Source organism: Phacochoerus africanus, chromosome 9 (genome assembly GCF_016906955.1).
Source record: "Phacochoerus africanus isolate WHEZ1 chromosome 9, ROS_Pafr_v1, whole genome shotgun sequence".
NCBI lineage: Eukaryota > Metazoa > Chordata > Mammalia > Artiodactyla > Suidae > Phacochoerus > Phacochoerus africanus.
The window spans coordinates 52,898,235-52,926,117 of record NC_062552.1 but is presented as its reverse complement, the minus strand read 5'-3'; the positions used below and the strand labels follow the sequence as shown (position 1 = coordinate 52,926,117).

General features: G+C 39.2%; 1 protein-coding gene across 2 annotated transcripts in view; it reads right to left on the bottom strand.

Annotated features, from left to right (window-relative positions):
• HDGFL3 (HDGF like 3) overlaps positions 1–27,883 on the bottom strand; it is an 87,612-nt gene that overhangs the window by 5,603 nt on the left and 54,126 nt on the right. Inside the window, exons 3-5 of one of the 2 annotated variants that reach the window (XM_047797652.1) lie at positions 25,361–25,499; positions 20,393–20,551; positions 13,885–14,031 (exon numbers count right to left, since the gene is read on the bottom strand). In XM_047797652.1, the coding sequence (XP_047653608.1) occupies positions 13,885–14,031; positions 20,393–20,551; positions 25,361–25,499 (445 nt within the window). The remainder of the gene's footprint in view (positions 1–13,884; positions 14,032–20,392; positions 20,552–25,360; positions 25,500–27,883) is intronic. The other variant, XM_047797653.1, reaches the window with a different exon arrangement.

Sequence of the window (27,883 nt, the reverse complement as noted above, 5' to 3'; positions counted from 1 at the left end):
GGGTTCCACTTTAAATTGTGTCAGGTTACATTTCCCCATAGGGATGCTATTTTTGTTTTCTTCATCATTAACCCAAATACACTAAACCCCTTAGTAATGTTCTCATGGGATGAAGGAAAGAGGGAACTCAGGCCCCCAATATTTTTTTCTAAAACAGCCTGCCTTCAGCTCTTTACTTCACCACGTCAATGAACTTGTTTGAAAGCACATATGTGCTCATTCACGGGTATGTTTTCACTTATGTAGCCAAAATCTATCCTGAATGGTACATAATATATAATTCTAGAACCTTCAAATAGGAAAAGTTAGTAAACCTACCATCCCCTCAAGATGACAGAAATACATTCTTAGCCTTCTTTGTTCCCACCCTTTGAGAAAGCCATTCTCAAAAAAAAAAAAAAATTTCATGTAAAATCTGTGAACTTGCAAGAGTGCCTGGTGACTCCTAATTATTTATTAATGAAAAACACTAGAAATAAGATTATACTCACAGACTTTGGAGGACTTTCCTCCCTTGTGAAGGAGGGAGACACTCATTAAAACAATGAAAAATTGTTAATCAACCAAAGAAACTTCTTTAAACAATGTCTTTTTTATTAATATTCATTGGAAAAGCACTACACTCTATGTTTATTTACATTGGTAGAAAATTCATAGTAATAACAACTATTCAATCCACGTTGAAGAATATTTTTGGAACAGATGGTCCCATGGAAGACTCAGAATATTATCAGTGCCTCAAAGTGAAAGTGGTAGCAGAATGTGACTGTAACTACAATACTCTTTTTTGGGGGAAGGGGGTCTTTAAACAAGGTACTGTCAGGATGGGTGCTTGTGAAACCAAATTATAAATCTAATTTGTTTAAACTTCTCACACTGTAATCACTCTATCTGCATCTGTATATCAAAAAATATCTTGCTAATTCATAATGATGAATGTCCTAGACACAAGAATTCTGAGTGTTTGCTAGACTGAAACTCTCCTTCAAGTGAGTAGCCAGAAGTTGTTCCTCAATGATCTGGTTGCCATGGTTAGTGCCATGCCACCTCTCTACTGGGTAACAGCTGGCAAATCCAATCAGACTCTCTTGAGGCGTTTGAATATGAGGAACATTGAAAGGCTGTAGGGTGGCAGTGAAGCTGACAGATATGCAGAAAACAATAAGCAAAAGTTATGAGGCAGTGGAAATCATAGGATCTTTTTATGGAGCACCAGTTTTACTTGAAAAAGTGATGACAGATAAACTATGGTTATTCAGACTTGAATATTTGGCACTTTGTTAAAAATAAATGTAATTAGCCTATTACTTCAACAAAAACAACTGGCAGTATTTGTTGCCAATGATAAAATTTGAGCATTTAAGTGAAAATTAGAATTCTGGAAAACTTAAATCCTCTACAACCAAGAGCTCCCCAATTAAAAAAAAAGATTTTTCTGACAATATAGATAGTGGTATTTTAAAATGTGACTAGGAGTTCCCTGGTGGCCTAGTGAGCTAAGGACCTGGCATTGTCACTGTTGTGGCATGGATTTGGTCCCTGGTCTGGGAACTTCCACATACCACACGCATGGCCAAAAAATGTGATTAAAAAGATTTCATAATGATATATTTGGAAGACTTGAATAACTCAGGAAACAAATATTTTCCAAACGTGTAAAAGCTATTCAAAGTGCCAGACAGTTTAATAGATTTTAACTGAATCTCCATTGCAACTAATCTCCAAGAAATTACCACTTAGTGGTGGTAATATCAGAGAATATACTCAATGATCTGAAAAGACGTGAAATACTCCTATCTCCATTTTCAACTACATGTCTATGTAAGGTCACATTTTCTTCATATATATCAACCAAAATAACATCATAACAGACTGAGTATAGAAGTAGATATGAGAATCCTGCCTGATGTCCTCTTTCAAAGTAGACATTAACTGGATTTTTTTTTGTCTTTTTAGGGCCACTCCCATGGCATACAGAGGTTCCCAGGATAGGGGTCAAATGCAAGCTGTAGCCACTGGCGTACACCACAGCCACAGCAATGTGGGATCCAAGCCGTGTCTGCAACCTTCACCACAGCGCATGGCAACACTAGATACTTAAACCACTGAGCAAGGTAAAGGATTGAACCTGCATCCTCATGACTACTAGGTGCCATGCCACCTCTCTACTGGGTAACAGCTGGCTAATCCAATCAGCCAGTTGGGTATGTTAACCACTGAGCCATGATGGGAGCTCCCTAAAGAGATTTTTAAAAATGTAAAACAAAGTCACTTTTCTCAAAAAAAATTTTTTTGGAAAATGTAATTTTTTTTTCATAAAATGTGTTAAGTAATGAGTTTATTATTATTTTAAAGCAAATTAACAAATCTCTTAAAAATGTCTTTTTCACCCCCCTGACCTCCCTTGCTGCCTTCATGGCATATGGAAGTTCCCAGGCCAGGGATTAAATCCCAGACACAGCTGCAAACTACACTACAGCTGTAAACTACACTGCAGCTGCAGCAATGCTGGATCCTTTAATCCACTGTGCTGGGCTGGGGATCAAAACCACCCTCCGCAGTAACCAGAGCTGCTGCAGTCAGATTCTTAACCCACTGCACCACAGCAGAAACTTCTGTTTTTATTTCTAATTAAGTAAATATCAATAGCTATAACAAAAACTCTTTGGAGCCATCAATAACTTTTAAGAATATTAAAAGGGTCTTGAGACCAAAAAGTTTGAAGAGCCAGGCTTAGAACAAATTTAAGTAAATGGTGAGAAATAAGGCCAAAAAGTTAATCAGGGGTTAGAGTGTGAAGGCCATTATATGCTGAAATAGGGAGTCTGGGCTTGATCTGGAGGGCAATGGCAATACAAACGGAGGCAGCACTATGTCGTAGAGAGAATAATAGGTCCTGAGCCAGAAGGATAAAGGTACGAATACTGGTTAGTGGTTACAGTGAACTCTGTGGCTGTCCCCCCAACATTTATTCTATCCTTTACTGCTTCCCACAATTATGTAACAGTCTTGTGATTTGGGGACTTGACTCCAGCTCCAGGAATGGGTAGAACCTGACTGTTATAAGTCAGTTCTAATCCCCTTGTTAGCAGTGGTTGGTTTCAGACACGGTCCTCAATGATGCCTCCCTCCTTATTCAGACTCTTGTTGTAATACCCTCCATGTGAGTGTGGGCTGGACCTTGGGACTTGCTTCTAATGAACAGAATGAGGCAAAAGTGATGGGATGTTCTTCTGAGACCAGATAACAAAAGAGTGACTTCTGTGTTGCTAGTATTCTCTCTCTCGCTAATGAAGCCAGCCGCCATGCAGGAGCTGCGTTACGGAGACTCATGTGGCAAGGAACCAAGGAAGGCCTCTGGCCAGCAGTCAGTGAGGAAATGAAAAGCTCAGTCCAATGACTGAGTAACCCGAATCCTGCCAAAAATTACCTGAGTGAGCTTAGAAGAGGACTAACCACCAGTTGACCTCAAAATGTGTTAGTTCTTGCTAATCTGGCCACAAAGATTAGACACCTCCACTTCACAGTCACATGAATCATGGAGGGGAGTGCTAAGTGTTTTGGAGGTTGTCCCCTTCTGCTTTCTGCTTCCACTAGCGTGAGTGAGGATGAAGGCAGAGAACCTCCAGAAATAAAAGGGGCCTCAGACTGCTGCGGTTCCCTGTAAGAACCTCTTCTCTCCTTCCTTTATCAATATTCATAATTTTAACACCAACATCTGCCTCGAGGCCCACAATCCTTTTTCTTTATGCCCTATATCCTTGCCACGAGATGGGCTCTGGGGCATCTCACTTCCTGGACGCTCTTCCTTGGTCACTTTGTACATGCTCATTTACAATCTCACCTATTAAACACTCCCACCCACCCACCCAAATTCTTCAATCTCTCCTACTGGGCCCCTTGAAATCCTAGTCAGTCATTAGCAAATCTTCTACATTCCCAAGATATTTTATGGATCCACCTGTTCTAATGGAAACCTGGTTTCCCCTGAGGATAGTGCTGCTTCTTTTCCTATAGCCCCCCAAATGGTAACTTTTTCCTTTGCCATAGCTCTTACAGGCCCTAGAGGTGGGGAAGTTGTCCTTAATCTTTAGTCTTTCTCTCTTTTGTGCTTCCATCCCCAGGAAAAAATTCCTTCTAGCTTGTGAACCACCACTCCTCACTACTGCAGTTATCTTCAGACTCCCTGGGTCACTCCCCCTGACACCTCAAAGATTTCAGCTCTGCCCCAGTGTCATTCAATATCATAACTGCTGGGATGTCAACATGCAAAGAAATGGCCTTTCCAACACTATGCCCTCTCAGTTCCTCGATTTCCTCTTCTCCAAAGATCTTGTCTGTCACTTTACCTCAGTCACTTATTTACATGGTTATTTCTTAGATAAATGAGTCTCAACCACTGAGGATATCTGAAAATACTGTTTTAAGTCACTATTTTGGGGGGCAAATTATGGGAACACTTTAGGTTGTCACAGAACGTGGAGGTGCTATGGCATTTAATGGGCTGGGGCCAAGGGCACTAAAGATGTCCTGTGTCGTAGACAATGCTCACACAATGAAGGACTGTCCCACTCTAAATACCAAAAGCACCCGGACTATCATCGGCAGCTACCGTCACCCTTCCATAATTCAACCTAACCATCTTACTCTTCTATCATCACTTACCTTTCTAGCTTACTTCCTTCATCCAAGAATCCAACTTCAAGAATACTTTGATACTCAAAATCTATTGATCCTATCGCTTCATGTCCTTATTTCCCTGGGAACATATTTTGGATTCCATGGGTTCATCATTATAATTAATCCTTTCCTTGCATAAACCCGCAACTTCCTTGCCTCTAACCTCCTTAACTCTCTCTAGGCAAACCCCAATTCTAGTGAAATTCAATTCTCCTGCCCTTCTGTGACTGCACAACTGAATATGCCTAGAGAAAAACACACAGCCATCTGACTTCTCACTTTAAATTCATGACCACTAACCTCAAATGGGCCCTTACTACTGTCTGGCAGTTCAATTTCATTTCCCAAGCCCAATCACTCTTTTATTCTTCTAAGTAACTATTTTATCACTTTTCCTCTCATGAAACTTCCAACACTTCTTCCCATTCTCACTCTCAAATGCTGACCTTGCATCCCAAGAAGATCAAAATATCAGATGAGAACTTTTTCATCCCAAGTACCCACTTACCCACACCTGTGCTCAAACACTCTGCGTTTCCTCCTGCTTCAATGGATGAACTAAGGTAACCCCGCCAGATGAACACTAGATCTTATTATGCCTTCTTGCCTGCTGAAGAGCACTACTTTGGCAATTTTTTCTTCCTTTATTCTTGTGAACATTCCATATTTGGACCATTCTTATCTGTATATGTGTTATAAATTCTCTCATCAAGAAATTACGATCTCTTGACCTTCTATCCTGGACCATGACTATTAAATATTTGAGAAGAGGTTTAAAATTAGGCTACTTGCCCTACAAGATATCAGAACACATTATAAAGCTATTACAATTTAAAAAGTATGATACTGAGCAAAGGATTAGAATAGACTAGAGAAAGACTCATAATTATATGACAGATGACACTACAGATCAGAGAGGAAAGGAAGGATTATTTAATATATGGTGCAGGTTAAATGGTCATGCTATGGGGAAAAATGCAATGGGATCCTATATCATACAATACACAAAAATCAATTCCAGATGGATTAAACACTGAAATGTTAAGAACAAAACCTTCTAATTTAAAAAGGAAACATAGGAGAAGATTCCAACCTTGGGATAGGAATAGATTTCTTATATAAGACTGAAAAATGGAAAGTCTGGTAATCTGGCTATAATAAAATAAATTCTGCTAACAGGTATCATTAAAAAACTGAATAGATAAGTCACAAACTTGGAGAAGATATCTGAATGCATATGACCACCCATGTCAGTAAAAATCCAAAATATGTAAAGCAGTCCTACAAATCAGTAAGAAAAACATCCAATAGGAAAATGGGCAAAAACCCCAAATCAAGCACTGCACAGAAGAGTAAACATGGGTGGTCAATAAACATGTGAAAAGAACAATTTCATTACTGATCAAAGAACTGCAAAGTAAGACTGTAATTTATGATGTGCTCTTGTGGCACAGTGGGTTAAAGAGCTAATGCTGTCACCATAGAAGCTTGGGTTGCTGCTGTGGTGCAGCTTCAATCCCTGGCCCAGGAATTTCCACATGCTGTGGGCACAGCCAAAGAGAAGACTATACTTTACACTCACTATGTTGGCAAAATTTTATTCTTCCAATGCCAAGTTAGTCATTACGGGACTCATACACTGATGGTTAGACTATAAACTGGTCCGATAACTTAGGAAACTAATTTGACATTACCTTGTAAAGTTAAAAACCATAAACTCATGAGTCAGCATGTCCAATTGTGGTCTACATACTCTAAAGAAACCCTTGCATGTGTGTATTAGGAAACAATATGAAAATGCTCACAGCAACACAGTACACAATTGCAAAAAGCTGGAAATGACCAAAAGGCGTGTCTATAGGAGACTGGATAAAGAAGTTGTGGTGTACTCATAAAACTGAGTCATTATAAAACAATGAAAAATGAGTGAACTACTCTACACAAAACCACATGAAAGAAACTTGGAAACATTAGTAGAGGTAAATGTCATCATTTCCAAAAAAAGGGAGTTTCCCAGTGGCCTGGCAGTTTAAGATCCAGCATTGTCACTGCTGTGGCATGGGTCTGATCCCTGGCCCCGATCTGCATGCCAAGGGCATGGCCAAAAAACAGTTAAGTGATCTGGAGATTATTAACCTCCAGGAAAAAGACTTCAGACTGATGATGCTGAAGACATTGGAAATAAACTGGAGGCAAAGATTGATAATTTACAGGAAATACTAAGCAAAGAAATACAAGATACAAAATTTAAGCAAAGCAGAGATGCAACATACAATAACTGAAATAAAAATTCATTAGAAGCAACCAACAGCAGAATACAGGAGGCAGAAGATCAAATAAGCTAGGTGAAGGACAGACTAGTGGAAATCGCTGATGAGGAACAGAAAAGAGAAAAATAGATTGAAAAGAAATGAAGAGAGTCTCAGAGAACTCTGGGACAATGTTAAATGCACCAACATCTGTACTACAGGGATGCCAGAAGAAGAAGAAGAAGAAGAGAGAGAGAAAGGGACAGAAAAGTTATTCGAGGAGTTCCCGTCATGGCACAGTGGTTAACAAATCCGACTAGGAACCATGAAGTTGCAGGTTCGATCCTGGCCTTGTTCAGTGGGTTAAGTATCTGGCATTGCCATGAGCTGTGGTGTAGGTTGCAGACGTGGCTCGGATCCTGCGTTGCTGTGGCTCTGGCATAGGTCAGTGGCTATGGCTCTGATTAGACCCCTAGCCTGGGAATCTCCATATGCTGCAGGAGTGGCCCCAGAAAAAGGCAAAAAAAAAAGGTTATTTGAAGAGATAATAGCTGAAAACTTCCCTAACATGGGAAAGGAACCACTCACTCAAATCCAGGAAGCACAACAACTACCATATAAAATAAACCTAAGGAGGAACATCCTGAGGCACATATTAATCAAACTGACCAAAATTAAGGACAAAGAAAAAATATTGAAAGCAGCTAGGGAAAAGAAACACGTAACATACAAGGGAACCCCAATAAAGTTACTGGCAGATTTTTCAGCAGAAACTCTGCAGGCATGATAATACTTAATGTGATGAAAGGAAGAAACCTTCAACTGGTATTACTGTACCCAGCAACGCTTTCATTCAGATTTAAAGGAGAAATCAGAAGCTTTACAGATAAGCAAAAGCTAAGAGAATTGAGCAACACTAAACCAGCTTTAAACAAATACTAAAGGACCTTCTCTAGCTAGAAAAGGAAAGGACACAACTAGAAACAAAAATACCACAAATGACAAGGCTCACCAGTAAAGGCATAGGAAATCATCCACACATAACTATGCTACCAAAATCAGAAATTGTGAGAAGAAGAGGGTACCAATGCAGGACATGGAGATGCACTTGCAATTAACACACCAACAACCTAAAATAATCTCATATATATATATATATATACACACACTCCTATATCAAAACTTCAGGGCACCTGCAAACCAAAAATCTACATTGATACACACACAAATAAGAAAAGTCAACTCAAATACAACACTAAAGATAGCCATCAAACCACAAGAGGAGAGAACAAGAGAAGGGAAGAAAAAAGAGCAACAAAACCAAATCCAAAACAGTTAATAAAATGGCAATAAGAACATACATATCAATAATTACCTTCAATGTAAATGGACTAAATGCCCCAACCAAAAGACATAGATTGGATGAATGGATACAAAAACAAGACCCATATATATGGTGTCTCCAAGACACCCGCTTCACTTCTGAAAGTGGGTCTGAAACTGAAAGTGAGAGGATGGAAGAAAATAATCCATGCAAACGGGAATCAAAAGAAAGCTGGAGTAGCAATACTCATATCAGACAAAATAGACCTTAAAATGAAGAATATTTTAAGAGACAAGGAAGGACATTACATAATGATCAAAGGATCAATCCAAGAAGAAGATATAACAATTTTAAATATATATGCACCCAACATAGGATTACCACAATATATAAGGCAACTGCTAACCTTAAAAGGAGAAACTGACAATAACACAGTAACAGTGGGGTACTTTAACACCCCACTTACAGCAATGGACAGATCATCCAGACAGAAAATCAATAAGGAAACACAGGCCCTGAATGAAGCATTAGACCAGGTGGACTTAATAGATATTTATAGGATATTCCATCCAAAAGCAACAGAATACACATTCTTCTCAAGTGCACATGGAACATTCTCTAAGATTGACCACATACTGGGCGACAAATCAAGCCTTGGTAATTTTAAGAAAATTGAAATTGTATCAAGCATCTTTTCCAACCACAATGCTATATAACTGGAAATCAACAACAAGAAAAAAACTACAAAAAACACAAACACATGGAGACTAAACAACATGCTACTAAACAACCAATGAATCACTGACGAAATCAAAGAGGAAATAAAAAAAATACCCAGAAGCTAATGACAACAAAGATATGACACCCTAAAACCTAAGGGATGTAGCAAAAGCCATTCTAAGAGGGGAGTTTATAGCAATACAAGCCTACCTCAGGAAATAAGAAAAAGCTCAAATAAACAACCTGACTTTACATCTAAAGCAGCTAGAGACAGACAAACAAACAAGACCTAAAGTTAGCAGAAGGAAAGAAATCATAAAGATCAGAGTAGTAATAATGAAATAGAATCAAAGAAAACCATAGAAAAGATCAATGAAACTAAAAGCTGGTTCTTTGAAAAGATCAACAAAACTAATAAACCCTTAGCCAGACTTATCAAGAAAAAGAGAGAGAGGACTCAACTCAATAAAATTAGAAATGAAAAAGGAGAAGTTACAATGGACATCACAGAAATACAAAGGATCGTTAAGAGACTACTACATGCAATTGTATGCCAATAAAACAGAAAACCTAGAAGAAATGGGCAAATTCTTAGAAAAGTACAATATTCCTAGACTAAAACCAAGACGAAAGAGAAAAGATGAACAGACCAATCACAAGTACTGAAGTTGAAACTGTGATTAAAAAACTTCCAATGAACAAAAAGTCCAGGACCAGATGGCTTCACAGAATTCTATCAAACATTTAGAGAAGAGCTAACACCTCTCCTTCTGAAAGTATTCCAAAAAATTGCAGAGGAAGGAATACTCCCAAAATCATCCTGTGAGGCCACCATCACCCTGATACCAAAAACACAAAGATACCACAAAAAAAAAGAGAAAATTACAGGTCAGTTTCACTGATGAACATAGATGCAAAAACCCTCAACAAAATACTAGCAAACCAAATCCAACAATACATTAAAAAGATTGTACATCATGGTCAAGTGGGATTTATCCTAGGGATGCAAGGATTCTTCAATATCTGAAAATCAATCATGGAAACAACGTAAATGGCCATCAACAGAGGAGTGGATAAAGAAGATGGGTATATATACACAATGGAATATTACTCAGCCATTAAAAGGAAAGAAATAATGGCATTTGCAGCAATGTGTGCGCATGGACCTAGAAATTATCATGCTAAGTGAAGTCAGTCAGACAATAAGACACCAACATCGAATGCTATCACTTACATGTAGAATCTAAAAAAAGGATATAATGAACTTTTTTGCAGAATAGATACTGACTCACAGAGTTTAAAAAAGTTATGGTTTCCAAATGAGACAAGCTGGGGGGTGGGGGGATGCACTGAGGGTTTGGGATGGAAATGCTGTAAAATTTGGTTGTGATGGGAGTTCCCGTCGTGGCGCAGTGGTTAACGAATCTGACTGGGAACCATGAGGTTGCGGGTTCCGTCCCTGCCCTTGCTCAGCGGGTTAACGATCCGGCGTTGCCGTGAGCTGTGGTGTAGGTCGCAGACGCGGCTCGGATCCCGCATTGCTGTGGCTCTGGTGTAGGCCAGTGGCTACAGCTCCGATTGGACCCCTAGCCTGGGAATCTCCATATGCCGTGGGAGCGGCCCAGGAAATAGCTGAAAAAAAAAAAGACAAAATAAAATAAATTTGGTTGTGATGATCGTTGTACAACTATAAATGTAATAAAATTCATTGAGTAATTAAAAAACTCAAAAGTGAGCAAAATTAAATTATTATTTAGGTATATACCTATATGTTAGCTATGGGCTTAAATTTTCAAAGTGAAAGGAAATAATTAATATAGCACTAGTGGTTATCTCTGGGTTTGAAGAAGATGGGACTAGGAAGAACATGTAAATAGATACCAGTTACGTTCTAGTTTTGGGGTTGAACTAGAACACTAGTTCATTAGAATACTATGTTTACTATTTTAAATTGCATATATATTCTTTTGTGTATAAAAATATATTATTAGAAGCAGGTTAAAAATAAAAAGATCTAAAAAGAAGGAGTTCTCTTGTGGCACAGCGGGTTAAGGATCCACTGTTGTCACTACCATGGCTTGGGTTGCTGCTGTAGTGCAGATTCCATCCCTGGCTTGGGAAATTCCACATGCTGCTGCAGGCATGGCCAAAAAAAAAAAAAAAAGATCTTAGACTGTCACTTCAAATTCAGGCTCTTACTAGCTGTGTGACCCTGGGCCTATCCTTTCAGCCTCAGTATGAAGATAACACCTGCACTTCCTGGGGTTTGTGTGAGGATTACATGCACAGACAACATTTCACATAGTATGTGGCACATGGTAAAAATGTTAGCCACTACTACTCTGACTCTGCTGCTGTTGTTACTTCTAGTAGCAACTATTTTCTGAGGTGATTTCAAGATACTAAACTAGGAATGGCTTCATTAACAGAAAAATGAAATCTATGATGCAAGAGATACAGAGTGGAAAGTTATCAGTAATACGTAACAGCTGAAGCCATGTGAGTGCAAAGGATGACATGGGGAACTTGTAGAAGTGTGCCAAGACAGACTGGAGAAAAGTGCTCTAGAAAGAGACTGAGAGGCAGTAGCAGAAAAGACTGGTGACCTAGAGGCAAAGTTAGGAGGAGAAAGTGGTTAATGCTGCAGAGTAAAAGAAGGGTAAAGTAGACATTGGATTTGGCAATGAGAGGATCACTAGGGACCTTTACAAGAACAGTTTCAATGAAATGGTCAAAGAAGAAGAGCCATGGGCTAAGGCATGAGAAGGAAGTGAGAAAAAGGATACTAGGAGAAAAGAAAACACTTAAAAATGAGAAATGGGGAGTTCCCGTCGTGGCCCAGCGGTTAACAAATCTGACTAGAAACCATGAGGTTGCGGATTTGATCCCTGGCCTTGCTCAGTGGGTTAAGGATCCGGCGTTGCCGTGAGCTGTGGTGCAGGTTGCAGACGCGGCTCGGATCCTGTACTGCTGTGGCTCTGGCATAGGTCGGTGGCTATAGCTCCGATTAGACCCCTAGCCTGGGAACCTCCATATGCCGCGAGAGCAGCCCAAGAAATGCCAAAAAAAAAAAAAAAAAGACAAGAAATGAGAAATGAAGAGAAAGGTGGAAATAGTAGGATATATGGTGGAAGGCAGGCATCTTTAAAATTAAAGGAGACCTGATACTATTTACAGGCAGAGAGTAGGGAGCCAGAGGAAAAGAAAATGAAGGTATAGGAGAGAAAGGGGACAACTGACGGGAGAAAGACTATAGTCATGGAGAAAGTAGGAGGAGAGGATAGTCTGGATTCTGGCAGCAGAAAGGTGCAGATTAGTGGTCTCAAACTTTAATACACATATGAATGACCTGGGGCATTAGTTATAGTACAAATTCTGATTTGGTAGGTCTGGGGTTGGACCTGAGATCTTGCATTCTAACAAGACCTGAGGTGATGCTGATGCTACTTCTCTGCAGACCACACACTCTTGAGTAGTAAGGGTGTATAGACTACCTCTTTCTTTGTAACAGCAAGTGTAGCTAGAAACGAGTTTGGTAGTAAAGAGAAACAACTGTGGTAGTTTCTGCTATATGAGGCTTCCTAGGATGAATGCAGACAAAAAGAAAATCAAATTCAAGTTAGATACTCAAGCCTTTAGTGACTGTTAGCAGGTCTGCGTCCCTGGAAGGGCTGCAGGCAAAGATAATGGTAGAGGACTATTTACTGGAGAGAGGTCAAGAGAAGGAAGACAGGCAGAGAATAGTGTAAAACTGAGCTGGGGGAGAGGAGTAAGGGAATAATCAGAATCATAACAACTTGGGAATAATTATGGGAAACTGGAAGAAGGAGGAGACAGTTGAGCGTAAACAGTACTGATAAAAGCAGACAAGAACTCAGCTGAAACCAGAATTTAACTAAAGAGTAAGAATATATCTTATGGGTATTGTTTTAAAACAATTTGCCGCTGTCCAATTGCCGCTCTTCATAGAGAGTGTTTACAGGCAGAGAGCAGGGAGCCAGGGGAAAAGAAAATGAAGGTATAGGAGAGAAAGGGGACATGGAAAATGATCGTGGAAAATGACCAGAGGCATTTACCTTCACTAAAAATGATCAAGGGCATCTACCTTCACTAAAACTTATACAAAGGTAGACCTGCCTATGACTTTGAACTTAAGGGGTTAAGAGAAGTTAACAAGATTCAAAGTGGACAGGTTTTCCCCTTGGGTACTTTAAATTTCAATATTGACATATAGTTTGAATATTTAAATATTCAAAGTCCCTGTGGGTATATTAAATTACATACTGCTTCTAGGAAAGAAGGAGCAGTATAAAATACCCTATTTTGGGAGTTCCCGTCGTGGCGCAGTGGTTAACGAATCCGACTAGGAACCTGAGGTTGCGGGTTCAATCCCTGCCCTTGCTCAGTGGGTTAACGATCTGGCATTGCTGTGGCTCTGGCGTAGGCCGGTGGCTACAGCTCCGATTGGACCCCTAGCCTGGGAACCTCCATATGCCGTGGGAGCGGCCCAAGAAACAGCAACAACAACAACAAAAAAAGACAAAAAAATACCCTATTTTGAACAAGCCATTCATTTTATAATATAAGAAATACAACTGTCAAATTCTGAGGTAGCATTTCATAATTTCAATACTTCGTGCCTTACTTTAAAAAACTCTCAAGTTGCTAAAGTTAGTTTAAAAGGGGAATAAACCTGTTCTTAGAGTTCCAGGACAAGAGGTAGGTGGAACTCCCACCTGGCTCTTTGGTTCTCCGACTCTGAGCACCTAGTCCCTTATTCAGGAGCTGCGAGTGAATGCACAGGCCAACCTGAGAAGGCCGTCTCCTAATGCTGTGATAGGAATCCTGTTCTGAGGCAAAGTGTCTCCTCAGTTAACAGAAAGGTAACAAAAATTACGGGCATGTCCTTACCCCTTCACTGGTTTTTTGCAAGTCTGAAGTTGTGTTTCTTGTGTCATTGCCGGCATCTCCACCCTCAGAGCTGCTTTTGTTTTCCTCTTCTTTGCAGTCCTTGTCATCCTCATCTCCTGGAGATTTCCGGGACTGTTTAGAGGATTTCTAAATGTTTAGACAAGTGAAAAACTATAGTCAAAAGTAGAAATCCAAATGCACAAGTGTAAGAAAGAAATGCAGACGTAGCTGACCTACAGTCCAGACTTTGCAGCTTGATACAGAATACAATACAACATGCAGTGTGCCAAGTCTGAGCTAGATGACCTTGGACAAGTCATTCACTCCAGTGGGCCTTAGTTTAACTACCTGGAAAGGAAGTGGAGGTGGGCCAGATAACCTTATAGTTCTTTTTGGCAGTGTGACATTGAAAGTAGAAAATAAAGATTTCACATACCTGGAACACTGTCAATGAATAAATACAGCTGATGGACACCAGTTTAGGAAGGCCACAGAGCTAGAAAGCACCCTAAAGGTCACCTTGCCCTTTCCTATCATTCATAGTAGAATGTGAGCTCCAGAGAAGCAAGGTAAACTATCTAAATTAATATATGGATATTCATGTTGGAATGCTTGTAGAAGCCATTTGCTCAATGGTATATGCAGAATGATCTTAACAAAACTTTTGCATTACCACGTGATATAAAGAAATTTAATCTTCTAAATCATGGATAGTTATTTAAGAACTTAAAGCCTTTTTCTTATCATCCTGCATTTGAAGCCAAGATGAACTCTACAATGAAGATGAAAATACAATTACAGTTCACAGCCAGAGCTGCTCTGCAGAACAGCATTAAAATTATCAAAAGCTGGCCCTGCTGAGCACCTTAAGAAAATAAAATGCAACATTTCACTAACATTTCCTTTATGAGAAAATTTTATATATATATTTTTATTATAGTTGATTTACAATGTTGTGCCCGTTCCTGCAGCAAAGTGACCCAGTTATACATATATTACATATATATGTTCTTTTTTGTGTGTATCTTTTTAGGGCCGCACCCATGGCATATGAAGGCTCCCAGGCCAGGGGTCGAATCAGAGCTGTAGCTGTCAGCCTATACCACAGCCAAAACAAAGCGGGATCTGAGCCACATCTGTGACCTACACCACTGCTCACGTCAATGCAAGGCCAGGGATTGAACCTGCATCCTCATGGGTGCTAGTCAGATTCGTTTCTGCTTTAGCCACAATGGGAACTCCTGTTTTTATTCTTTTTAGGGCCACACCTGCAGCTAGGGGTCAAATCAGAGCTGCAGCTGCTGGCCTACACCACAGCCACAGCAACTCCAGATCTGAGCCATATCTGCAACCTATACCACAGCTCATGGCAATGCCAGATCCTTAATCAGGATCAAAACCGCATCCTTGTGGATACTAGTTGCATTCATTTCTGCTGAGCCACAACGGGAATTCCTATACATTCTTTTTTTAATATTCTCTTCCAACATGGTCTATCCCAGGACTTTCTGAGAAATTTTAAGAACCTTTAAGCGCATGGCAAATAACAGCTAAGGCAAAACTTATTAAGGCAAGTCACTTTGAGTTTTACAGAAATGAATTAGCAAACTGGAGTTTGCTCAGACAATCAATATTTTATTTTATTATTACTATTTTTTCTTTTTCGGCTACACCCACAGCATATGGAAGTTCTCAGGCCAGAAATCCGAGACGCAGGTATGACCTATGCCACAGCTGCAGCAACCCAAGATCATTAACACACTGTGCCAGCCAGGGGATCAAACCTGTACCACCTCAGAGACAATGGCCAGGATCCTTAAGTCACTGTGAGAATTCCCGACACTGCAACTTCCAAGAGAAAATATCTTCTAGCTATGTGCCAGAATATATAATTACATTGCTTCTATTTTACTTAACTGAAACTACCAACCAAGCCCAAAGTGTCAGTTTCAAACAGTCGTTTTCACTTTTTACATGGAGGGGAACAGGGATTTAATAATCCAAAGGGGGAATGCCTAGAGTTTATGTTAAGATAAAGTATGACAATATAGAACTACTGTGAAATACTTTTGTTCTCCTAGTAAATACAGTATAATTATTGATATGTAGTAACTGCTTTATGAAGTAATTCTCATATAATAGTCCTTGAGCTATAGTCTTACAGATAACAATGCACAACTCTCTAAAATTTATAGTGCTTACAAAGGATACTTAAAAGTAACCCTACAAGTGAGTTTATAAGAATTATAATTTGGTGTACACAGACTAGAAGTAGGGTATTACTATCATTTTGCTAACGGGTCACATTCAGTATTCTACTAAGAAATATGACTGCCAAACTATATTTGGTACCCTTGGAAAGCTCTTACTGTGTACATTCAGATCATCGCAATTTCTGTAATTTTGGGGAAGGACTCTTCATGGGTTTCATCAATGTGGTCTTGAATTGGTTGTATGTCTAACTGTTACCACCCTTGGTTTTTAACTAAAATTATTAATAGTTTACTATCATCATCAGTTAAGTTTGTGAGGTTTTTTGATTAGCTCTACTTTATACAGTAAATAACTTGCATGCCAAATATTTTTTGCTTATAATTTTCCAGTATCTGTTATGGCTCAAATATGAATCATACACACACTTACTGCTAAAGTGATATATACATAATCTCCCTCAAATGTGCTTTAGTATGTCTTTTCATTATAATTATCGAATTTTTTCTCACAGAAAAATGGAATTAGGTCAAGCAGAGGGAATATGGGACCTTTCCTTCAACCTAACTTAGATGCAGTTCAAAAAGTTTGTGGAGTGGTAAAGGAAGATTATTCAAATTGAAGAGGCAGATGTGTTAGGATTTTGTGCAGCAAAGGAAACCATAAACAAAATGAAAAGACAACCTATAGAATGGGAGAAAATATTTGTAAATGATGCAACAGACAAGGGCTTAATTTCCAAAACACACAAACAGGTCATACTGCTCAACAAAAAATAACCCAATAGAAAAATGGGCAGAAGGACTAAATAGACATTTCTCCAAAGACATATGGATGGCCAATAGGCAAATGAAAAGACACTCAATATCACTAATTACTAGAGAAATGCAAATCAAAACTACAACAAGGACTACCTCACACCAGTCAGAATAACCATCATCAAAAAGTCTACAAATAACAAATGCTAGAGAGGGTGTGGAGAAAAGGGAGCCCTCCTACACTGTTGGTGGGAATGTAAACTGGTACAACCACTACAGAAAACAGTATGGACATTCCTCAAAAATTAAGGATTGAGTTGCCATATGATCCAACCATCTCACTCCAGAAAAAACTTATGAAAACATATACCCCTATGTTCACAGCAGCATTATTTATAACAGCCAAGACATGGAAACAACCTAAAGGTCTGCTGACAGATGAATGGATAAAGATGTGGTGTATACACATACACAATGGAATACTACTCAGCCATAAAAAACCAAAATAATGCCATTTGCAGCAGCATGGATGGACCTAGAGATTATTTTCATAGTAAGTGCAGTAAGTCAGAAAAAGATAAGTAGCATATGATATCACTTATATGTGGAATCTAAAAAATGACAAAAATTCACTTATCCATGAAACAGAAACAGATTCACTGACAGAGAACAGACTTGTGGTTGCCAAGAGAGGGGGCTGGGAGAGGGATGGACTGGAAGGTTGGAGTAGCAGGTCGAAGCCATTATATACAGAATGGATAAACAGCAAGGTCCTACGTATAGCACAGGGAATTATATTTAGTATCCTGTGATAAACCATAATGGAAAAGAGTATTAAAAAAAGAACATATGTATAAAAACCGAAGCACTTTGCTGTACGGCAGAAATTAACATTGTAAATCAACTATACTTTAATTAAAAATAAAAAGAGACAGACATAGACAAGATCACCACATTCAACAAAAAGAAAACATTTGTTAGGCTAAAGAGAGCAGTGAGGTTATATTAGGTAAGTAGTTCTCTAAATATGGTTCCTAGATTGGCAATATCATTGGATATTTAATTCCGCACCCTGGACTCCAGAGAAACAGAAATTTGCAGGGTCGGGGGTAGGAGGGGGTGGTGAGGCTCAGCAGTGTGTTTAAAAAAAATTTTTTTTTAATGGCTGCATCTGAGGCATACGTAAGTTCCCGGGCCAGGGACTGAATCCAAGCTGCAGCTGTGACCTATGCCCTAACTGTGGCAATGCCTGATCCTTTAACCCACTGTAATGGGCTTAGGAAGTCCCTCAGCATGTGTTTTAACAAGCCCTCCAGGTGATTTGATGCATGCAAAAGTTTGAGAACTACTGGGTGAGGTTACTCAGCTGATATTAAAAATAAAAAAAAATCATGGTTCTTAAGTAATCACGGAAGATGTGATACTGAAGGAGAGCAAAGAAAATGATTCTTTAATTTAAAACAGATAAGCCTTAGTAAGTTAAGTATGTTTTTACCTCTTTACTGCGTTAAATTATAAATCCACCTCAGGTATGAGCCCCATCACTTCTGGTTCTCACAACAGCAATGATATAATATTTTTGGCCACTCCCACAGTATATGGAAGTTCCTAGGCTAGGGATCGAACCCATGCCACAGCAGCAATCAGGCCACTTCAGTGACAATACCAGAAACTTAATCCAATGCACCACAAGGGAACTCCAAAATAATGACATTTAAAAGCCACATATTCGCATTATTAAATACACTGGCTATATTAGATAGCTTAGATAATTCAGAGTGGCTTTCATATTAGCTCAGCAGGCAATCATAAATTAAATAAAATAAATTAAACCGGTGTTAAGGTCCAAAATGTTAAAAGAATTTCATCTTAAAAAATAACCTCACTGGAAGACAGTCTGAAGGGGAAAATTCTAATTACTTTGTTGTCATTCACAAACTTCATCCCCATTAAGGCAGATACCATTTTTTCCCATTAGGTGTACAGGAAGTAATACGTATTCATACAATTTCACCTGTATGCTAACTGGGTGAATTTTATTGACTATAAAATAAAATGTCTAATAAACCCTTGATACTTGTTTTTAGGGAATTTCCTAAGTATATCCAGCCACTAAACACCAGAATCTAAATGGAAGTCATTTATCCAAGTATTCAACTGTGTGACCAATTACAGCAACACTTATACCAACCTTTGATCTTCAAAGATCCATTTATCTTGTTTTAAGCTTCTAAAAAGCAAATGACTTCCCTAAAACCATAGTTTATTCAAGTGTATTTCTGAATCACTATATGAAAAACCTAAACTTTCAATCTGCAAATCAAGGATCATGCCATACCTCCAACAAATAACTGTTACATTTGGAATAAAATCCAAACTCCTTAACATGGCATACCAGTCTCCATTACTCAGCCTTTGCCTGTCTCTCCCTCCTGATCATGATTCTCCAGTTGTGCCTGCCTTCTTTCAATTTTGGACATATCAAACTCTTCCGGGCCTCAGAGCTTTGTGGCTCTGCCTCACTTGGCTCCTCCTCTCATGTTCTTCTTTCAGATCTCAGCATAAATTTCATTTTTCTGGAAAGGCCTGGCCACTCTATCTAAATAGGTATACTTATTCTGTCATTCCTTGCCCCTGCCATTTCCTTCATAGACTTTTCAAAATTTATATTTACTTCTTATTTGCTTATTTCTACCCCCCAACCCACTGTAGTGCAGGGTCGGGATGAGGGAAGGGATGGAATCAGATTTGCTCACCACTATATACCTCGTACAAGTGTCTGACACAGAATAGGTTATCTGGAAATATGAGACCTGAACACATAAAGAGCTAAAGTACATTCTTTAAAACAAACAAGAAAGAGTACATCTTTAGGTTTACAACTATAGCACCAGACACAGTCCTAAATTGTATGGAGTCTCTTATATTCCTAAATTCTTCAAAGTTCATCTGGGGGTTGTTACAGGAGGAATATCTACTCTTATATCCTTAATTAAAGAATAGTCCTTCTCCAACTAAGAAGGTAGTATTTTCAGGGCAAAACAGCCCAGATGAGTCAAGAGCACGTACCCTCATATCTAAAATTAAAGATTAACTTTTTTTTTTCTTTGTCTTTTTGCCTTTTCTAGGGCCGCTTCCCGCGGCATATGGAGGCTCCCAGGCTGGGGTTGAATTGGAGCTGTAGCCACCGGCCTACACCACAGCCACAGCAATGCAGGATCCGAGCCACATCTGCGACCTACACCACAGCTCATGGCAAAGCCGGATCCTTAACCCACTGAGCGAGGCCAGGGATCAAACCTGCAACCTCATTGTTCCTAGTTGGATTCGTTAACCATTGTGCCACGATGGGAACTCCCTAAAGATTAACTATTTTATTCCCCTCAGATATATTACTTGTCTTTAAAGGCAGAGGCTCCACAGAACTAATATATTTCTATGTGTCCAATGAATGAATTAAAAATAACTTAAAAACTTTCAGTGAATATGGCATTAATAGCATATGACATTAATAACAAAGGGAAAAGTTCCTCAGTAACCTTTGAAGTATATGACTTTTTCCGTTTTGAGCCTGCTTTTTCATTCTTTCTTTTGCCTTTTCCATCTTCTTCTACTCTATCACCTTCTTCCTCACTGCTTGCATCTGCAGTATTTCCGCCTTCTCCTTCAGTTTCTGAAGAGCTCTGTTGCTGAATTGCCTAAGAAATATTAAAATATTACCTAATTACATTTTTGAAAAATAGCAAAGAACATAACAACTATGAAAAGAATCATTCTATTTTAATTAGAAAAAGTTCAGCTTACTCAAGATTTTCAAAATAAAGGGCCGTCAACTTCAATTTTCCAGTGACCCCTTAACATGAACCCTCTTATGGTTAACAATTACAAGCAAGCCTTGGTGACACTGGGGGTTCAGTTCTAGACCACCACAGTAAAGCAAATATTGCAATACAGCAAGTCACGTGAATTTTCTGTAACCCAGTGGATATAAAATTTGTATTTATACTATAATGTAGCCTACTAAGTGTGCAATAGCATTATGTCTAAAAAAACCAATGTATACACATGTATGCATGTTAATTAAAAAATACTTCAGAGTTCCTGTTGTGGCTCACTGGAAATTAATCTGACTAGCATCCACGAGGACGCAGGCAGGTTCCATCCCGGGCCTTGTTCAGTGGGTTTAAAGATCTGGCATTGCCGTGAGCTGTGGTGTAGGTCACAGATGCTGCTCGGATCCGACATTGTTGTGGTTGTGGTGCAGGATGGTAGGTACAGCTCCTATTTGACCCCTAGCCTGGGAACCTCCATATGCCAAGGGGATGGCGCTAAAAAAGAAAAAAATACTTGATTGCTAACCATCATCTGAACCTTCATTGAATTATAATCTTTTTGCTGGTGGAGTGGCTTGCCTTGATGTTAAAGGCTGCTAACTCATCAGGGTGATGGTTGCAAAGTTTGACGGCTGTGGCAATTTCTTAAAATAACAACTAAGCTGCATCCATTACTCCTCCCTTCAAGTATGATAACTTTGTAGCATGTAATGTTGTTTGATAGCAGTTTTCCCACCACAGAATTTCTTTCAAAATTGGAATCAATTCTCTCAAACCCTGCCACTGATTTATCAACTAAGTTTATGCAATATTCTAAATCCTTTGTTGTCATGTCAACAGTTTTCACAGAATCTTTAGCAGGAGTAGCTTCCCTCTCAAGAAACTAATCTCTTTGCTCATCCATAAGAAGCAATTCCTTATCTGTTCAAGTTTTAATAGGAGACTGCACAGAAATTTAGTTACATATTCAGGCTCTACTTCTGGTTCTCTTGCTATTTCCACCACATCTGCAGTTACTTCACTGAAGTCTTGAACCCCTCCATGAGGGTTGGAATCTGCTTCTTTTAAACTCCTGTTAATGCTGAATCTTCTAGTGAATCACGAATGTTCTTAATGTCACATAAAATGGTGAATCCTTTTCAGAAGGTTTTCAACTGACTTTTGCCAAGATCCAGAAGAGGTATCACCATCTCTGGCCACTACAGACTTACAAGAAGTATTTCTTAAATAATAAGACTTGAAAGTCTGAATTACTCTTTGATCCATGGGTTGCATAATGGATGTTGTGTTAGGAGGCAGGAAAACAACACTCATCTCATTGCATATCTCCATCGGAGCTCTTGGGCGACCAGGTGCCTTGTCAATGAGCAGTGATACCTTCAAAGGAAACTTTTTTTTGTGAGCAGTTGGTCTCAATATAGTGGGCTTAAAATATTCAGTCAACCATCTTGTCAATAGATGTGTTGACAAGGCTTTAGTGTTGAATTTATAAAATGCTTGCAGAGTAAGTGGGTTCAGCATAATTTTTAAGGGACCTAGGATTTCCAGAATGATAAACAAGCGCTGGCTTCAACTGAAAATTGCCAGCTGCATTAGCCCCTAACAAAAGTCAGCATATTGTTTGAGGCTTTGAAGTGAGGCACTGACTTCACCTCTCTAGCTATGAAAGTCCCAGATGGTGTCTTCTTCCAATATTATCTTACCCAGAATATCTAGCTAAGATAATTAATGACTGTGGGTATGGATTTGGAAATGATTTTTATTTTTTCCATTATTGTTGATTTACAGTGTTCTGCCAATTTCTATACAGCAAAATGACCCAGTCATACACACACACACACACACACACACACACACACACACACACGTTCTTTTTCTCCCATTGTCCTCCATCATGTTCCATCACAAGTGACTGGACAGAGTTCCCTGTGCTATACAGCAAGATCTCATTGCTTATCCACTCCAAATGCAATAGTTTGCATCTATTAACCCTGACTTGGAGTTCCTGTTGTGGTGCAGCAGAAACAATCCGACTAGGAACCATAAGGTTGTGGGTTCAATCCCTGGCCTCGCTCAGTGAGTTAAGGATCTGGCATTGCTGTGAGCTGTGGTGTAGGCTGCAGACATGGCTTGGATCCTGTGTTGCTGTGGCTATGGTGTAGGCTGGCAGCGGTAGCTCCAACTGGACCCCTAGCCTGGGAACCTCCATGTGCCGGGAGTACAGCCCTAAAAGCAAAAAAAAAAAAAAAAAATATATATATATATATATATATATATATATATATATATATATATATATATGAAACCCCGACTCCCAGTCCATCCCACTCTCCCTCTCCCCCTTTAACAACTATAAGTCTGTTCTCCAAGTCCATGAGTTTCTTTTCTGTGGAAAGGTTCATCTGTGCCGTGTATTACATTCCAGATATTATATGGTATTTGTCTTTGTCTTTCTGACTTACTTCACTTAGTATAAGAATCTCCTGTTCCATCCATGTTGCTGCAAATGGCATTATTTTGTTCTTTTTTATGGCTGAGTAATATTTCATTGTGTACCTATACCATACCTTCTTAATCCATCCATTAATGTCTGTCAATGGACATTTAGGTTGTTTCCAGGTCTTGGCTATTGCGAATAGTGCTGCAATGAACACACGGGTACAAGTATATTTTTGAATGAAAGTTTTGTAGGGGTATGTGCCCAAGAGTGGGATTGCTGGGTCATATGGTAGTTCTATATTTAATTTTCTGAGGTACCTCCACACTGTTTTCCATAATGGTTGTACCAATTTACGTTCTACCAACAGTGAAGGAGGGTACCCTTTTCTCCACACCCTCTCCAGCATTTGTTATTTGTTGACTTGTTAATGATGGCCATTCTTATAAGTTATTCATGTGGTCAGCTGAATGAGGACACAATGCGTTGGTCTAGGCACGCCTGACCTGTGCAGATAGACATGCCATTTGCACAGCATATGTCCTGTTAAAATAAGAGAAAGAGGAGCCTCATGGCACCAGGGCATTTATGAGAGGTTGTTAGCAGGACATGCATCAGCAAGAACGAGGTGCAAACCTAGGCACGGGTTGCTGCAGATAGGCATGCTGCCGTCTGTGTCTCTGTGTAAGCACAGTGATGATCCTCTAGATGCTATGCATAGACAGCTAAGGCCAGCCTTCCTCAATGCTAATGATTATTAAATACCTAAAGATCAGAATAAAAGCTTAACCAGCTACCAGCTACGTGACTTTTAAAATAATAAAAGAACTATATCCAGCACCTACAGCCCCCTCCTCACTTGATGTAATCCTAAAGAGCACAATCCTAAAAACCACAATAAAAACAGTGTGGTTTCTTGAGGCAGCACTCTTGGTCCCTGAGACCTTGAGTCCCCTGGTTCACACCTTGAATTAAAAAAAAAAAAAATGATGGCCATTCTGACAGGTGTGAGGTGGTACCTCAGAGTAGTTTTGATTTGCATCTCTCTAATAATCAGTGATGTTGAGCATTTTTTCATGTGTTTGTCGGCCATCTGTGTATCTTCTTCAGAGAAATGTCTATTCATATCTTTTGCCAATTTTTCAACAGGGTTGTTGGGTTTTTTGCTGTTGAGGTGTGTAAGTTGTCAGTCATTAATTATCTTAGCCGGATATGCTGGGTAACCTGCTGCCACTTCTGCATCAGCACTTGCTGCTTCACCTTGCACTTCCATGTTGTAGGAATAGCTTCTTTAAACCTCTGGAACCAACCTCTGCTAGCTTCAAACTTTTCTTCATAGAATTGAAGAGAATTAGGGCCATTCTCTGGACTAGTCTTTGGCCTAAGGGAGTGTTGTGGCTGGTTTGATCTTTTATTCAGATCACTCAAACCTTCTCCCTAAAGCAATAAGTTTGTTTTGCTTTCTCATTATTCATGTACTCACCAGAGTAGTACTTTTAACTTCCTTTAAGAACTTTTCCTTTGCAGTCACAACTTGGCTAACTGGGGTCAAGAGGCCTAGCTTTCGGTCTATCCCAGTTTTCTACATGCCTTCCCCACTAACCTTCGTCATTTCTAGCTTTTGATGTAACGTGAGAAATATGTGGCACTTTCTTTCACTTGTACACTTAGATTCCATTGCAGGGTTATTAAATGGCCTAATTTCAGTATCGCTGAGTTTCAGGGGATGGGGGGTCCGAGGAAAGGGAGAAAGACAAGGGAACAGCTGATCAGCAGAGCAGTCAGAACACATAGCATTTATTAATTAAGTTCATCATCTTATATGGTTATGGTTGGTGGCAACCCCCCCAACAATTATAATAGTAACATCAAAGATCACTGATCACAGGTCACTATAACAAATATCAGAATAATGAAAAAGTTTGAAATATTGCAAATATTACCAAAATACAATAGCAAGACATGAGGTGAGCAAATGTTGTTGGAAAAATGGGGCTACTAGACTTGCACAATGCAGTGCTGGCACAAGCTTCAAGTTGTAAAAAATGCAGTATCTGTGAAGTTCAACAAAGCAAGGTATGTCTATACATTTAATCCAGAATACTGCTGGAGCCAAAAAGAATTCTGACTTCAAATGGGTAGGTAATTACTAGTACTAAGGATATATAATAAAGACTAAAAAAGAGTTAAAACCAAAAATATGAGATTTAGCAAGTGATAATGAAATAAACCATCACCTGATATCCAGTAAACTTTACTCCTGGGTTATTTTCTATTTCCCATAATCCTTCATTAAATCCTTTCCGTTTGTTTGACTTCCCAAACTTGTCTTTGTATTCCTTATAAGGGAAAAGGTCTTTGGGACCTAGAAATGCACTGCAGAGATACAGTAGAAAGAGAATTGATACTTTGATCTTCAAATACAAGATGTTTTAATAGCAATATTAACTTAGACATCAGAACATATTTTAGTAAAAATTAATAAATTAGGGTTTATATATATTATACCCTCTGAGTTAGGCACATATCACAAGGTGTTTATACATATACTCTGAGGTAGAAAAAAATGGATAGCTGGGTATGTAAGTCTGCAACTCTGGACTGTGCTACTTAGTTTTATTTTTAAATCACTAATGTCTTTTTTTTTGAGATCGATTTTTAGTTATACAAGTAGTTTTAAAGATGAGTGCTTTGACCATTGAATTTATCATTTTAAAATAAAACTTATCTATGCTAATCTTTCATAGGTAAGGGGTTTGTAAGACATAGTAAAAAACCATAAACACTAGATTAAAAATGATCTTAACTCTACAGTATATTTATTCACTATTATTTCTATAAATTAAAAATCACATTAGTGTTTAATGAGGACTTACACAAGAAAAAAAATCAGCAGTGGCAAAGTAGATAGAATCTTATTCAATTTAAACTTTATTCTATATTAATCACAGCTATGAAAAGGAAATGAATTAGAATAAATCCTAGGGCTGGCTAAGAGATCTGAGCATTTAAATCAGAGTCTTCAGTATTATTATCTATAGTATTAACCTAGTGAATGACATGGTAGAGGGGCACAACCTGGCTGAGACTCATTTCAAACTGATTCATTTATTCAACAAATTTTATTGACTATCTCTAATGTATTAGGCATTATTCCAGAGCTGCTGGGGATTTTTCAGGGAACAAAGAGATGAATATCTCTGCCCTCACAGAACATCCATTCTAGCAGCAGGGGTAGGGGTTTAGACAATAAAAAAGAAAAAGAAAATACACAGTACTGTGTGCTGAAAATAAATACATAAACATATAAATGAAGCGAAGAAAGGAGATAGTAAGGACTTGGGGTGCATTTTATAGTTTTAGAAATACAAATCAAGGAGTTCCCGTCGTGGCGTAGTGGTTAACGAATCCGACTAGGAACCATGAGGTTGCGGGTTCGGTCCCTGCCCTGGCTCAGTGGGTTAAGGATCCGGCGTTGCTGTGAGCTGTGGTGTAGGTTGCAGACGCGGCTCAGATCCCGCGTTGCTGTGGCTCTGGCGTAGGCCGGTGGCTGCAGCTCCGATTCGACCCCTAGCCTGGGAACCTCCATATGCCGCGGGAGCGGTCCAAGAAATAGCAACAACAACAACAAAAGACAAAAAAAAAAAAAAAAAAAGAAATACAAATCAAGAAGGAAGGCCTCACTGAAAAGGGACCATCTAAGAACCAAAGGAGTTAAGGAAGAAGCCCTGCAGTTATCTGGGGAAGAGTAGAGCAGAATGAAGGCAGAGCAAGTACAAAAGACCCTGAGGTGGGAGGATGCCTAATGGGTCTGACAACTGAGAAGCCAGTGAGGCTAGAGTGAAATGAGGGAACAGAGAGCTGTGTGAAATGAGGTCAGAGAAGTACAGGGTGAGAGCGCATATTATGACCAACCTTGGAAGCCACTATAAAGGCTTTGAGTCAGAAGAGAAGACATTACAGGTTTTGAGAAGAGAAGTGACAATTTGTGTTTTAACAGGTCACTTTGGCTGCTGTGTTGAAAACACACTGAAGAGTTGGGGACTAGGGTAGAAGCAGGGAGGCTAATTAGAAGGCTAATTAGAAGTAACAACGGTGACTTGGACCAGGGGTATGCAGTGCAGAAGGTACGAAGTGGCTGGATTATGAATTCACTCTCAATAAAAAGCCAAGATGAATTGTGGATGGGCTGGATATGGCATATGAGAGAGGGTAAGGTTGAGGCTATTTCCAAAACTTCAGACTGAGAAATTAGAAGAATGGAGTACTGAAATGGAAAGATTTTTGAGAGAATGAGATTTACAGGTGAAAAGCCCAGTTTTGTATGTTAAGTTTTAAAACCTGTTTAGATATCCCAGTGAAGATGTCAAGGAGGCAGGAGAGGTGATTCTGGAATTCATGGGAAAGGTTGGAGCTGGAGATAGATATTTGGAACTTACTGGCAGAGATGACATTGAAAACTTTGAGATGACAGGTGAACAAAGAGTTTACTGTTGATTCTCACAAATTCCATTTTCTAACTGGATCTTACTGTTGATCACTTCCTTACACTGCCCAGCTCATCAAAAATTCAAGTTGAGGAGTTCCCATCGTGGTGCAGCAGAAACGAATCCGACTAGGAAACATCAGGTTGTGGGTTCAATCACTGGCCTTGCTCAGTGGGTTAAGGATCTGGTGTTGCCATGAGCTGTGGTGTAGGTCACAGATGTGGCTCGGATCCTGCATTGCTAGCTATGGCTGTGATGTAGGCTGGCAGCTGT